Raw genomic sequence first — 13,902 nt, 5'->3', positions numbered from 1 at the left:
AGTGGGACCAGTGGGCAGAAGCCAAAGGTGATTCTGTATGAGTGGGCAGGGTCACTGTGTGATGCTAAGACTTTATCCTAAAGACAATAGGGAACCATACAAGGGATGAAAGCAGGAGACTAAAATAGTAACCTCTATATAGAAAACTTGACTAAGGACATTAAAAGCAGCAAGGAAGGGAAAACAGTCAGGCTTAGTGGCACATGCCTGTAATCCCAGCACTCAAATGGTGGAGGCAAAAAATCAGGAGCTCAAGATCATCCTCTGATATAGTGAGTTTGAGGGTGGCTTAGGTACACGAGACCCTTTCTCAAAACAAACAAACAGTGAAGGACTTAACACATTAGGTGGGTAAAAAAAATACTTTACAACAAGCTATCCTATCTTCAGAGGGGCTAACCTAGAAAGCTTGAAAATAAAACTAGGAGACCAAAGGCTATATCCAGTCTGCAGCCAAGACAGATTATAGGCTTACCAACTAGTTCGCATGGTCCCACTATCCTATAAGGTCCCCCAAATTTAGCCACCTTACTTCCCTATTCCCATAAAACTTAAAGCAATTTCAGCTCCAACTATCGATGCATGCTTGTAATTTAGATTGAGTGTGGAGCCAGTCTCCCTCCCCTCTCCAGTTATGACTTCATCTGAAACAGATGAATTAGGCTAAAGTAGAGGCAGGAGAGCTAGAGAGGTAGAGCATTTGCTGTTCTTCCAGAGGATCTGGATTTGGTTCCCAGCACTGACATGGTAACTCAAAACCATCTGTAACTTCCAGGATGTCTTATGCCTTCTTCTGGCTTTATAAGCACAAGGCATACATATAGTACACATATATACAAGTAGACAAAACATCCATGTACATAAAGTCAGAATAAATCTTGTAAAAACTAAAAATATAAATCTGACCAGGAAGGCAGAATGCAGACCCTGGCCTGTCAATTCCTACACTTCGTAAGGGACCACAGGAAAATCCACCCACTTAGTAAATGCTCAACAATACACTTTTTTCCCTACACATTGAGTATAGGAGACTATCTGGAAAAGAGTGAGGTTATAGGAAAGGCTTCTGGTTTAGGGTAACAGAACATTAAAGGCTCAGCAGAGGTAAGAACCAATTGTGAGGAATGAGTTACTATTTTTGTAAGAAAAGCAGTATGAACTAACTGTGTGGGGTAACAGGAAGAGAAGGGGAGAGTGAAAGAGGGAGAGAGACAGGGAAGAGCACAGCAACTAGACTCTTGTAGGCCATGAAAGCTCACACACACACACACACACACACACACACACACACACACACACACACACACACACACACAGAGGCACATACACACAGGCACACACTGGCACACACACACACATGCTCCCCTCCAATATGCATACTGTCTCCCTGCTTCCCCAGCTGGGGCCAAGATTTTCCTCCTGAAGCTCTTGCTCACCATCTCCTCCAACTGTAGATCTCTCAGGAGGCCTGGCAGGTAGTCCAGTAATTAGAACCTCAGAATAGACAGAGACCACTGGGGTCTCCATAGACCCTTTCCCCCTCCTGTGTAAATTATGGCCCAGGCTTGAGAATCAAGAGACACTTTTTTCTTTTATCTGTTGTTGTCATAGGCCTGGCCTTGGGACTCTACTACTGAGGCTTCTTCTATGCCTCTGAGCAATGGAGTGATACTGCTTAGTCATACCCCTCCTGCCTCTCTCTCTCTCTCTCTCTCTCTCTCTCTCTCTCTCTCTCTCTCTCTCTCTCATTTCTTAGTTTGCTGTGCCCAAAGAGAAAAGGACTGCAGCCCCAATTTGGATGAATAAGTTAAAACCAGCCAACTCTAACCTCAAAACGTTAACTGCTAAAATCAGCACAGAGAACTGAGAACCCAAGCCATTACTCTGTCTTCTCCTGCTGGACTAGGGGTTTGGACTTGGTCCAGAGAGCAGTTTCCAAGACCACAGTCCTGAAAGGAGCAGCACCTGGGAGGACTTAAACCTGTGGGAGTTAAGGCCTAAGATCACCCTCATCTTTCCCCAAATCAAGCTTCTTTCTGTAACCTTATAATCCCCACCAACTTCTCCAACTTCACTCATCCTCCTTCTCATGGAATACAAAACCATTTATTCAAGGCAAAGTGTGGTGGTGAACATTTATAAGCATAACACATGGAGGAAGCTGCAAGTTGGAAGCCAGCCTGGTCTACATAGCAAGCAAGTTTCAGGCCAACGAGGGCCACATAATAAAACTTCATCACAGAATAAAAACAACAAAAATTGTCACTGGGGATGTAGGTCAGTTACATGAGTGCTTGCCTGGCATTCGCCAACCTCTAGATTCAAACCTCAGCACAACATAAAATTGTAAGTAAAAATAAGTTAAAGAGAAAAATCCGTGAAAGGGGCTAACACGATTGCACTTGCCACACAAGCCTGATGACCTGTGTGTGACCCCTGGAAACCACATAAAGATGGAAGGAGAGGAATGATTTCCCAAGTCATCCTCTGATATCCAGATGCATTCCCCCAACACAGAGTAATAAACAAACAATAAATACATATAAATAAAGCTCAAGGCTAGCTCGGACTACACAAGATACTATCTCAAGATAAAAGAGAACAAAAAGACCCCTGTAACGATGGTGGATATGAGTGGGTGGGTACTACTACTTCTCTCCCAGGAAGGGGTTGGGAACTCTTAAGTGACTCATTCTGAGGGTAGACGTGGAGAAACAATGCCTTAAGGCTTGATAAGGCCTTTCAGTCAGTCCCAGATCTTGGGCAGGTCACCGAGTCCAAAGCAGACATCCTTGAGCTATGCTAATGAACAAATTGTTCAAGGAGTAGGACCGACACATTCGACCCGGATCTCGGTCAGCTGTGCCCATCATTAGGCACACAACCAGCTCCTCCTCAGCTGGCTACAAGCCTCTCCCCTGGGCGCCCAGAGCTCCTCCCACCCACCTCAATGCAGCCTGAATGAATCTCAGCAGCACCCTTTTCTCTGCTTCTCAAAGCAGGAAAATGAATCTGACCTTGCCAGGGAAGAAGTTGCCCCAGGAAAACCATACTAGTGGGAACAAGAGGCTTGCTATCAATGCCTATGGCCACTTAGACTGCACTTGCTGCTCTGTCCCCCAAATACTGTTCCAGCATGCCGGGGAGTAAAGGATCCTCTGGGGCCTTTCTTCCTACTCCCAGTCCAAGTACAAGAAAAGGTAAAGGGGAAGTTTCAAGACAAGTTTAATAGAAACAAACAAATCTAGATTCGAACTTTCTAAATCTTGATGGCTGAGATCAGACCAAGATTATCGTCCTTCTTAGTGGAGCCCCTACTCTGACAGCAGTAGAATGAGAAGTTAAGGCAGTCTCTCAGCAAACAGAAACACACAGCCACACAGTACCCATCACAGGCCAGCCTCACACATGCAGAAGACAGCTGATTCCACTAAGAGGCAGATGACTAGAAGTGAGGTACCCAAGGGCAAAAGGCAAGGGGTTTTGAGAGGCCTCTGGGAGTATGGTAACTTTATCAGAACAAAGAAGGGCTGGTGTGGGTGGCGATGGAATAGGCGAAGCCTAAACCACTAAGCCTTTGATTTAGAGACATGCAAGGCCAGGGGCTGCAAGTTGTCACAGAGCCATGGGGCTGTTCTCAGGGGACTTGTGGGAAAGAAAGGTTCAGTCTAGAGGGGAATCCTCCCCCCATATACTCTGGTAAAAGGAAGGTCGCACAGCCTGTTTACTGCAGAGGAAGCAGGGGTGGGGCAGGGCAGGGACCTTTGGTCAGGCCACCCCTCCCAGTAGGGGAGTGGGGAGGCCCCAATAAATGTACGGGAGCTATTTGTTTGCTTCTCGCTGCTGGGAGGAAATTAAAGAGAATCTACCACTTCCTTTCACCTCAAGTGGGACTTGGGTGGGGAAAGTGATCTGTGACTGCAGCATTTGACAAAAGCCAAATTGCCACATCAGTAGCCCTCAGGTGTTCCCTGCCCCCAACCAGGCACTGTATCAGGTCTGAGTTCAAATTAGCTGTAGGGCATAAAAGGGACTACTGAACCCATTACCCAGCAACCCCGCCAGGTTTGCGTTGGCCTTTATGGGGTATCAGAGACTCTTGGTTTTTTTTTTTTTTTTTCTGAGATTACCCAGACCTCTCATCAGGAAAGTCAACCAAAGATTAACATCTCATTAAAATGGTTTTCTCGGTCCAGTCCTGCTTTCACCAAAATCCAGTGGACCCCAGAGGTCCACTCATTCCCTACATGTGAGAGATATGCTTTGGGAAGTTCCAGCTCTGCATAGAGGTAGAGGTAGAAGTAGAAAAATTATGTCAGGATGTAAGGTTGGAGCAGTTGGTCTTGGGTGAGAGTCGGTGTCTTTATTGCACAATACCAATGTCAAGTTAGAAGTGAGGCTTAAAGACCTCGTTTTCAAAGAAACATTCAGGTCACTGGGAACTTGGCTTAGCCATCAGACATATGAAAGACATATTAGCCTTGGACATTTCTTGGCACTTGTTTCAGAGTGGTGGCCTGGACCAAGACCTCTAGGTTCACATGCCAAGGGCCAGCAATCTGTCCAAGGGCATGTGGTTTAAGGCCCAGCACCCATAACCCCTTCACATTAGTCCCACACACTGTCGACCACAGCAGGAGTCAGCAGCCTTCCAGCAGATTCTCTTCACTACTTTCCAAGGTTACAAATGGCTTCTTGCAGATCTCCCCAGGGAGTGCTGGCTCCTGAACTCTTGGGCCCCCCGGGTCTTGGTTGGGGGCCTCTCGCTTGCGCTTGTTCAAGGAAGGGTTCTCCTCACCCAGTCGACCTTCAGGGAGGCCCTGGCTCCTCAGACACACAATTGCTGCAGTCTGCTCTGCCAGTTTCTTGGACTTGTCCCTGGTAAATGAAGTAACAATTAATAAAGGAAGTAAACAGCAGGACTATATAGCCTTGAAGCCCTGTGCCTACAAATACTTTGAAGAGATTCTGATAAAATTTCTAAGAGGGGTCATCATAGGTGTTCTCACACACAACACACCCAAGTCTTGTAGATCCAAAGTAGACTTGGATCCACATACTAACAGCCTCATACCGTCTGATGAGAACTTACCACAAAGTGGACTGGTACTTTTGTTCCGCAACAGTGACAACAGAGCAGAACATGCGATCTATAGGTCGCTGAACCTGGTGCAGAGAGAGCAAAGGAAAAAGAAGACTACCCACCTGTGTCATTCCAAGCTTAACACACAAATGAAAGAAGACTTCTCCCACTCCCACCCCACCTTGAATTTTTTCAAGATAGGGTTTTACTGTGTAGCCCTGGCTATCCTGGAACTTGTTTTGTAGACGAGGCTGGCCTCAAAGTTGGAGCCTTACCTGCTTCCTCCTGAGTGCTGTAACTAAAAGTGTGCTCTACAAATGCTGGGCTAGAACTTCTAACTTAAGTCAAAAGGGGGCTCCCTGATCACATGCTCCGCCCATGGGAAAGTACCTGCTGCATCTTTTAGGGGAAAAAGGCAGTTATGCAAATTGACAATGATATCAAGTGTGTCAGAGTTCTGTCACTGAACTAAACAAAGGGCCATTATCTGCACCTGACCATGGGGCCTCTGCCTACTGACTTCTGTGTGAGCCCCAGCAGAAAGGACCTCAGCAGATGGCAAAGGACTGAGAAGGAAGGAGTGTGGGGGCAAAGAACGTACATCTGGCAGAGGGGTCAGGCGGTGTGGCTAGAGTAGAGAGCGCTGAGTGGAAGAGATGAAACAGCAGAGTATTTGGGGGTGGGACCTGTGTTCTAGGGAGCTGGAAACTTGAACAAAAGAGACAGAGGTTAGATTTGTCTTCCAAAAGCCACTCTGGTAGAAGGGACACAAGGCCCAGAAAGTGTAATCCTGGAGGCCAGAAGGCCAGTAGGAAAGAGAACAGCCATGGGGATCAAGGGAAGTAAAGCAAGATCCACCCAGGGTCCCTATTTGTGGGCATAGTTCTGTGCCCTACTGGCTGAAGCCCAACCCAAAGATATACATATGCCAGAATTGGACAACAAGCCCAAGGTTGGAGGTAAGGGCCTATCAGCAGTTGACCCTACTACTAGCAACTTATGCATGTCTATGAAAAGCAAGTCAGATTCTAGCCAGGCAGACTGCAGTTGAGGATAAGCTGCGAGTGTACTACAGAGAGGGTAGCAGTGTAGGAAGCACTGGGGTTGGATGCCAGCAGGCAACAGCCAAAAAAACTCACTGTTTCATACACAGGCTGTGGCAACTTCTCTCTCCGACACCATTCCAGCAGGCATGTCTTGGGGGTAATCTGGGGTGGGTATGCTCTCCTAGGAGAAGGAGGAGAAACAGTTAAGGCCCATTTGCCATTTCTATCCTGTGCCTTCACAAGAACCACCAATCAGCCACTGGCAGGTGCTATAGGAACTGGAGAAACTGAGATATCAGGCTGCTGCCCAAGGCTCTTGTGCCCACTCCCTTCCTGTTCTACCAGCAGGTGCATCCTAGTTTTAATCTAAAGGGAAGATGGGCCTCTCCATGCTTAGCATAATAATAAGTGCATATATGTGAACACCTCTAGTTCTCTGAGTGGCAGGCTAGAAAACAGCCTTCATCAGCCACGAAAGAAGGTTTGCTTGGCCTTCCAAGGCCAGATCCAAGGGAATGAGTAGAGGAAGGAAGGGAGGTGACCATATAGTAGGCTTAGAGCTCTAGCTTAGTGCACACTGAGTGTTCTGAGTATCAGGGTTATCTGCTCTGCTACAGACAGAGTAGGCCCTGGCTTCAGAGTCTGTCTGTGATAGGGAGGAAGGGACATGTTCCAACTTCCACTGGGAGCTCCCTCTGGCACATGACTGCCCAATAGCTGTCCACTTAACCCCACCCCAAGCCCTTGCCAGGTAAGACTGGCTCCTGCTCTGGTTATTGGAGACTGGAGAAGGCTCAGACGGAGATGGCAGAGGACAAGCATGAGGGCTCCACTCAAAGCTGAATCACAATGTGAGGAAGAATCAGACTGAAGCTACATCTGCTGAGAGAGGCCCCTGGCCTGGTGAGGGGCATGGTATGAGCAGCGATACAGAGCCTAGTAAAGGCAAGGCTCCTGTAGCCACTGTAGAGCTTCAGAGGGAAAAGCAGATTTTTGAGGAACAGAAGACCCATCTCCCTGCCCCAAGTTATAGAAGGAAATGGGTCAGGAAAAGAGTGGAGTTCAATTCTGTCTGTCTTAGAAAAATATGCTCCGACCAGTGCTGCCTGAGCTTCAGGTACGTCTTCTTCCCTGAAAGCACCTTCTTTTTGAGGGCAAGAGGATCAGGAGTTCAGGTCATGAGTAGGTGGTAAGTTCAAGGTCAGCCTGGGCTACATGAGGTCCTGTGTTAAATACAATCCCTGAGGTGGCACATGCCTTGAATCCCAGACTCTATAGTCTGAGGCAAGTAGATTTCTGTGAGTTCAAGGTCAGCCTGGGCTACATTATGAGTTCCAGGACAACATGGGTATGTAGAGAGACCTTGTCTCAAAAATGAAACAAAACGAAACAAAATAAAACCAAAACCACTAATAAAAAGTACCTTCGGGGCTGGGGATTTAGCTCAGCGGTAGAGCGCTTACCTAGGAAGAACAAGGCCCTGGGTTCGGTCCCCAGCTCTCAAAAAAAAAAACCAAAAAAAAAAAAAAAAAAAAAAAAGTACCTTCTTGGAAAACTGAATACTAAGGAGACCTATGGTCCCTGAGCTTGACAATATTCATATAAACCAGCCACTAAAGCCCCAGCAACTTGCCCTGGAGTACACTGGACACCTACCGGTCAAACCTGAGCGCCATCTTAATGATGCCAGAGGTATCTTCAGCTGGCTCCTCAGCTGCCTCTGGAGTCTTGGCCAAGAGGTCAGCTCGCCGAGCATCGAGTTCCCGAATGGTCTCCTCGTAGAAGGTGCCAAGGCCAAAGGCTTCACTGTGGAGAAAGAGGTAGAGCAGGATAGAAACTTTAATAGAACAGAATCCAGTGTACTGCAGGAGTCCAAGAAACTCCTGTACCATATATCTCAAAACCCTACCAGGGAACGACATCAGAATACACTGTTTACACACCCTGCTGGCATCTGCCCAAACAGCAAAATAGAGGATAAATTTGAACCTTTGAGTGTGAACACTAGAGGGAGGCTGGGCTAGGGAAAAAGGATTCCAGAGGTCACCGCACCACCACCATTCTCAGCTCTTTCCCAGTGATGACCACACAGATGGATGTCTCCAACAAGCCAGCACAGTAGAGCTGACCTATACTGGGACGTGCATATACCACCATCTTCATGTGGGCCTATGGGAGGGAAGGACAAAGGCTGAAGATTGATTGATTCCTCACTGCCATGGTTACCATGGACCGAGTCTGAACCACACAAGGCTCCAGAGTTACATTCTCTTCTGGAAGTTACAAAACATTCATGTTGAGTTGCTTGACCTCTATGGATAGGGGCAGAACCAGCAGTACAAGCCAAGGAGAGAAAGCTTCCAGAAGAGCTTCTCCTTCTAAAAACACCCCTCCACATGGATCGCTGAAGTCAAGAATGATCCAGAAAGCCTTAGAGGAAGAAGGGTACATACAGCCAATGTTAGGAGAAAAGGCCTTTAGACAGAGCACTCAAGTCTGAACTATGGTGACATTAGACAGGAGGCTGAGAGAGCTGGGAGGATGCTAAACTGCCAAAAACCTTCAGGTGGTAATTTCATGATTTAAAGCTTCAATAGACCTGAAGGACAAGGCACAGCCTCCTTGACTAGTATAATGGAAGCAGGCATTTGTCAAGAGCTCTGAAGCTCCCCCCCCCCTCTGGTTTTCATTCTAAAGTCCCCCATCCCATCTCTGCCCCACTCCACACCTGGCTTTATGAGACGGGGTTTCTCTGTATACTCTTGGCTGTCTTGGAACTCGCTCTGTAGATCAGGCTGGCCTTGAACTCAGAGATCCATCTGTCTCTGCCCCAAGTGCTGGGATTAAAGGCATGTGCCACTGCTACCCAGAAAGCCTCCTCTCTATTATCCACTGTTTTGTTTTTTTGTTTTTTTTTTTAACCTGGCATGTAAAGGCCCATTAATAGAAAAAAAACGTCTTCCTTTGGAATTTTTTTTTTTTTTTTTTTTTTTTTTTGGTTTTTTTTTTGGGGCGGGGGATCAAACCCAGGGCCTTGCGCTTCCTAGGCAAGCGCCTACCACTGAGCTAAATCCCCAACCCCCTTCCTTTGGAATTCTTAGGCCTACCTCTTGCTTTCCTCCAGGAGTTCCAGGACAGCCTGGACTATATAGAGAGACCCTGTCTTAAAACGAAAACAAAACAAACAGTGACAAAATCTCCTTCTTGGGAAGCTAAAAACTGAGAACAAGTACTGACACTTAAGGAGACCTGTGGTCCCTAAGCTTGACACTGTCCTAATCTAACAGTACCCTAGTTACCAAAAATGCTACCTAGATAGTTGAAGAATATGTTTCAAAGCTGTGAAAGTACTCCCTTCTACAAAGCAAAACCGTACAACTACCCCCCCTCCTACACATACACATCTCTGGTCCCTCAGCAAAATCTTAGGGATCACGGGTCAAGTCTGCACGAATAGAAAGATTTGGACCACTGCAGTCTTACCAAATTTCCTGGGAAGACTGGGCAGCATGAAGCATCCTTCCCTGGGGTGACTCCAACTGTTCCCGCAGCATCTGGCACAAGCAGTACTTGGTGTTGGTGTAGTGGTTATCATACTGCACCGCCTGAGAGGAGAACTAACATGAGCCTACATGGTGAGGTGGCTTCCCAGGGGAAGGAACGGGCCTCTAAGAGTGTGCTTAAAGCCTAGCCTGTGTAACCTACCCCCACACAAGAACAGCCTCCATCTGCTATCTGTTCCTCCTGCTGTCATACAAAGTTTAAGGGTCAAACTAAGGGTCATGTTGAACAGCATGCCCACGTAGACAGCCTGACTGAGGGATAAAAGTATAAAAGTATTAAAAAAAACAAACAAACAAAAAAACAAAACAAAACAAAACAACCCATGCTTCAGGCACCACAGGCTACCACAGAGAAATAAATGCTGAGCATCTTCCAGGGCAGGGAGAGGAACACAGCAAATTTTGGCAAGGTAAATCTGGCCCTAGGCCTGGGGTAAGACTTCTTTTCCTTACAACCAGGATCAACCATATCTTGACAAAGCTCTCTTCAACTTCCCCTACACGGGTGGGGCACAACTCCATCTTCTAAGCATGTTTGTACACATTATTTATCAACTTGAATATTTATAGGAAGATAGGCACAGCTGTCACCTTACTCTACAGCCTGAGTAGTGAGGCACTGGGAAGCAAGATGACTTCCCAGCTAGGGGCAGGGCAGGGCAGGGCAGGGCAGGGCAGGATAGCAGCAGTGAGTGAAGGCTTTATAGACAGGCCTACAGCCCCACCTCAAGCACTCATCCTCAACACCCTGTTGCTGCATCTCCTTTAGGCCTGCCTTCAGTACCTAAGAAAGTGCCATGGCATGCTCAGGAGAAAGTAGGGAATGAGTGGGTAAGTCCCAGCCCGGAGCAGAACCAGGATTCAGCTGGTCTGGCCCAGAAAGTACCTGATCAGACTAGAAGCATCCATGTTGATGCTTGAGGCTATTCCCTCTCTCGGTGACAACATACACTCTCCAAAGCTGCCAGAAGGATGGCTGAATAACAGTAATAGCATCACCTTTCACCTAGTAAGCAGGCTCGGCACTGCTGAATGTGTCTTCTTGGACACACACTTGCCAGGTGGCCAGAAGAGCCAGCCGGTCTGCCTGGGCTGAGCTAAAGCCCTTTGCTCGTAGCTCACTTAAGTCACTTCCAATGTGCTAGTTGTGCTTAAGGATTTTTTTTCTTTATGAGTTCCAGCCCTTCCCTGCCCACCAGGACACCCAGAACCACGAGTATAAGAGCTGCAGCACTCAGGAAAGGAGGCTTTAGACAGAAGCTGCCCAGAACTGGACACGTGCCTCATCCTACCAGCCCAGCTTGATTAACAATCAGAAAACCACCCGAATGCCACAGCTTGAGGAGAGCTTAGATAACCCCAGGCATGAGTGAGATTTGGGACTGAAAAGGAAGGTGGAAAACTGCCCTGGGGAAGGGCTGGAACTTCTGCTCAAATCCAACTCACTGAAGAGCTTAAGGACAACTCACTGTTTCCACAGTTTACATGCACAGCCCGTATAGAAGCCCAGCGTCCTAGGGCTGTGCCTGATGAACTCATCAAAATAAACAATAAATACATAAGTAAATAAAAACAAACAAATAAACAAATAAATGAATAAATAAATAACATCCTTTAGCACAACTTCCACACTTGTAGTGAGAAGAAAAAGCTATTCTCAAGTTGGGTGTGGTGGCACATGACTGTAATCCCAACACTTAGAGAGTAGAGGCAGGAGAATAAGAAATCGGGAGGTCAGCCTGGGCTATGAGCCTCTATGTTAAAACTATGAAGTTAAGAAAAGTATAAAGACTCACATATCTGATGTACTTCTGCATGACTTCCTCCAGTGGACGAAGGCCATCCTTGAGGAAGATGGAGGGGTTCCACATGGCTGCTCGGGCTACCATCACTGAGGAAGCAGCTGTGGCTTGTCGAAAGTCTTCTATGTCCAAATGTTGCTGGATGTGGTCGTGAGATCCTCCGCTAAAAAGCAATAGGGGCTTTGGAAGAATCCCATAATGGAACGGGCCAGTGTTTCCAGAGCTCCTCTGCCATTCATTATCTGTAAGCTTTAGGAGTCCTTCGACTATCAGGACTCTAAGTGGTGACGGAGGCCATTGTTAAGTGAGGAGCACAAAGCAATACATCAAACAGCCGGAACCATGTCTGGCATACAAGAGACTTTCGTTGTTGTTTTAGACGTTTGACTTTTCTTCTCTACTATCCAAAACAGAGGCCAAAGGCAGACAATATTTGAAGAGACATTAGTCCTGCAAGCCACCTTTAAAATTCCTTTCTCTGAGAACATAGGGTCTAGCATACCTCCCCCCACCCCATCCATTACTCCATCCCACCGATCAAAGGTAACTTTCCTCAGGATTTTTGTTTCTAATGTCCAAGCTCCTCAAGTCTTACTATTAAGTTTTTGGGGTGTTCATCAAGACCTCACACTTGCTAGCACAAGTGCCTATAGTACCTAGAATAATGTGCTTGTTTGTCTCCTTCCTCCCTCCTTCCTCTCCCTCCCCCTTCTCTCCTTTTCCTTTTGTGAGACAGGGTCTCTATATAGCCCTGGCTGTCCTGGAACTCATTATGTAGACCAGGCTGGCCAAACTCACAGAGATTTGCCTGCCTCTGCTTCCCAAGTGCTGAGATTATAGGAGTGCTCCACTATGGCCAGCATCCACCCATCTTTGTTTCTTTCCTTCCTTCCTTTTTCTAAGACAACATCCCATCATATTTTCTTGGCTGTCCTGAAACTTTCTATATAGACCGTCTTAGTCTCAGATTCATAGAGATCCACCTGCCTGCCTCCCAAGGGCTGGGATTGAAGGTGTATATTACCTTGCCATTGTCTGGATTTCTTCTGTCTGACTTATACTCCTTGAGTCTTATTGCTAAGAGGTCTAGCTTGGGACTCCTCACAAACTCCTGCATTCCAAACTCTAGAAAGACGTCATCTTGCCCTAGGCCTGATTCTGCAACTTTTTCCTTTTACCTATTCTTATTCATCCCCATAGCCTAGGCTATCATCAGAATGCCCTGAGCTCTAACTCCAAACCTCAGTGTTGGCCTCACTCCTAACTACATTTTTGCTGCACTTCCCCCTTTCCTTTATGATCAGTTTTTGAGGATTCCTTTTTTTACATTTATTTGGTTGGTTGGGGATGGGGGTAATATATGGCATGACCCAAGTGGCGGTCAGGGGACAGGTTGCAGGATTCAGTCCTCAGAGATTGTCAGGCTTGGTATCAGATACCCTTAACTGCTAAGCAAACTTGCTAGCCCTGTGTTTGTTTTGGTTTTGGCTGGGGTTGTTTGTTTGAGACAGAGTCTCTCCTGTCAGTTCTGGATTTCATATGTAGAACAAGCCGACTTTAGACTCACTGAGTCTACCTGCCTCTGACTCCATTGTGCTGGGATCAAAGGCCTGCGCTGCCATGCCTGCCTGGCTTGGTTCAGTGTTTCATGTTCTGCCATCCCAGTTTTCTATGCTAGCACAGGTATTTTCTGAATGAGTGGAGCAAAAGTAAATGAGAAAGAACAGAAGCTTACTTGGCTATGACAGGAATGGAGAGGGTTTCAGCAATGGCTCTTATAACTTCACAGCTGACAGGGTGCTGAGGTCGCTCATCACGATTCCTTAAAGATAAAGAAAAGAAATGGGGCCCAAGGCCAGATCATGCCTGAAATCCTACTGTCCTTCCTACTGAACCTCAAGCAGATCAGACAGCTATGTGGTTGTCTAGGACAGGTTGCTGGGAATGGCCTCCCTGATCTATAGGGAAGAACTCTGAGGTGTAAGGGAGTGAGGAGGTTAGGTCTAGTTCTCAGGAGCCTGAGGACTGGGCATAGGAGGACCAACGTGGGTGGCCTGCTTCCTAAGGTCACACTGCTTTTCCCTGGCTTCCCCTTGCCTCTGCCAGAAATAAGAGACAGTATCACAAAAATGCTGCCCCTACAGTCAGGCCCTGCCGGTCCCCAGGGACCTGGAACAGCTGCCCCTGCTCAGACTGGCCACTCCCACACAGCTGCTGGTGCCGAGGCCAAGTTGCACAGCTGATCTTTGGGAGAAACACCTGACACTGGGTAGGCCCTGTGCCAGGGGCCACCACTGATCATGACCCTCACCAGAAGTCGCTGGAGAAGCAGGAGACAACCCAGGGCCCTTTCCCATCAAGGTCAACAGCAAAAGGTTCCTGTGCATGAGATGAGTAAGCAAATCTTA

The 13,902-nt window shown here is 47.2% G+C and overlaps 1 protein-coding gene across 1 annotated transcript in view; it reads right to left on the bottom strand.

The window, feature by feature from the left end:
• Nucleotides 1–4,341: 4,341 nt before the first annotated feature.
• Nucleotides 4,342–13,902, bottom strand: part of Dus2 (dihydrouridine synthase 2) — a 41,037-nt gene continuing 31,476 nt past the window's right edge. Inside the window, exons 10-16 of the mRNA XM_032887684.1 lie at nt 13,230–13,316; nt 11,489–11,657; nt 9,613–9,734; nt 7,786–7,935; nt 6,223–6,310; nt 5,093–5,166; nt 4,342–4,878 (exon numbers count right to left, since the gene is read on the bottom strand). Coding sequence (XP_032743575.1) covers nt 4,641–4,878; nt 5,093–5,166; nt 6,223–6,310; nt 7,786–7,935; nt 9,613–9,734; nt 11,489–11,657; nt 13,230–13,316 — 928 coding nt within the window. The 3' untranslated portion in view covers nt 4,342–4,640. The remainder of the gene's footprint in view (nt 4,879–5,092; nt 5,167–6,222; nt 6,311–7,785; nt 7,936–9,612; nt 9,735–11,488; nt 11,658–13,229; nt 13,317–13,902) is intronic.

Source organism: Rattus rattus, chromosome 17 (genome assembly GCF_011064425.1).
Source record: "Rattus rattus isolate New Zealand chromosome 17, Rrattus_CSIRO_v1, whole genome shotgun sequence".
In the NCBI taxonomy this organism is placed as follows: Eukaryota; Metazoa; Chordata; class Mammalia; order Rodentia; family Muridae; genus Rattus; species Rattus rattus.
This window is presented reverse-complemented; position numbering and strand designations above follow the sequence as displayed.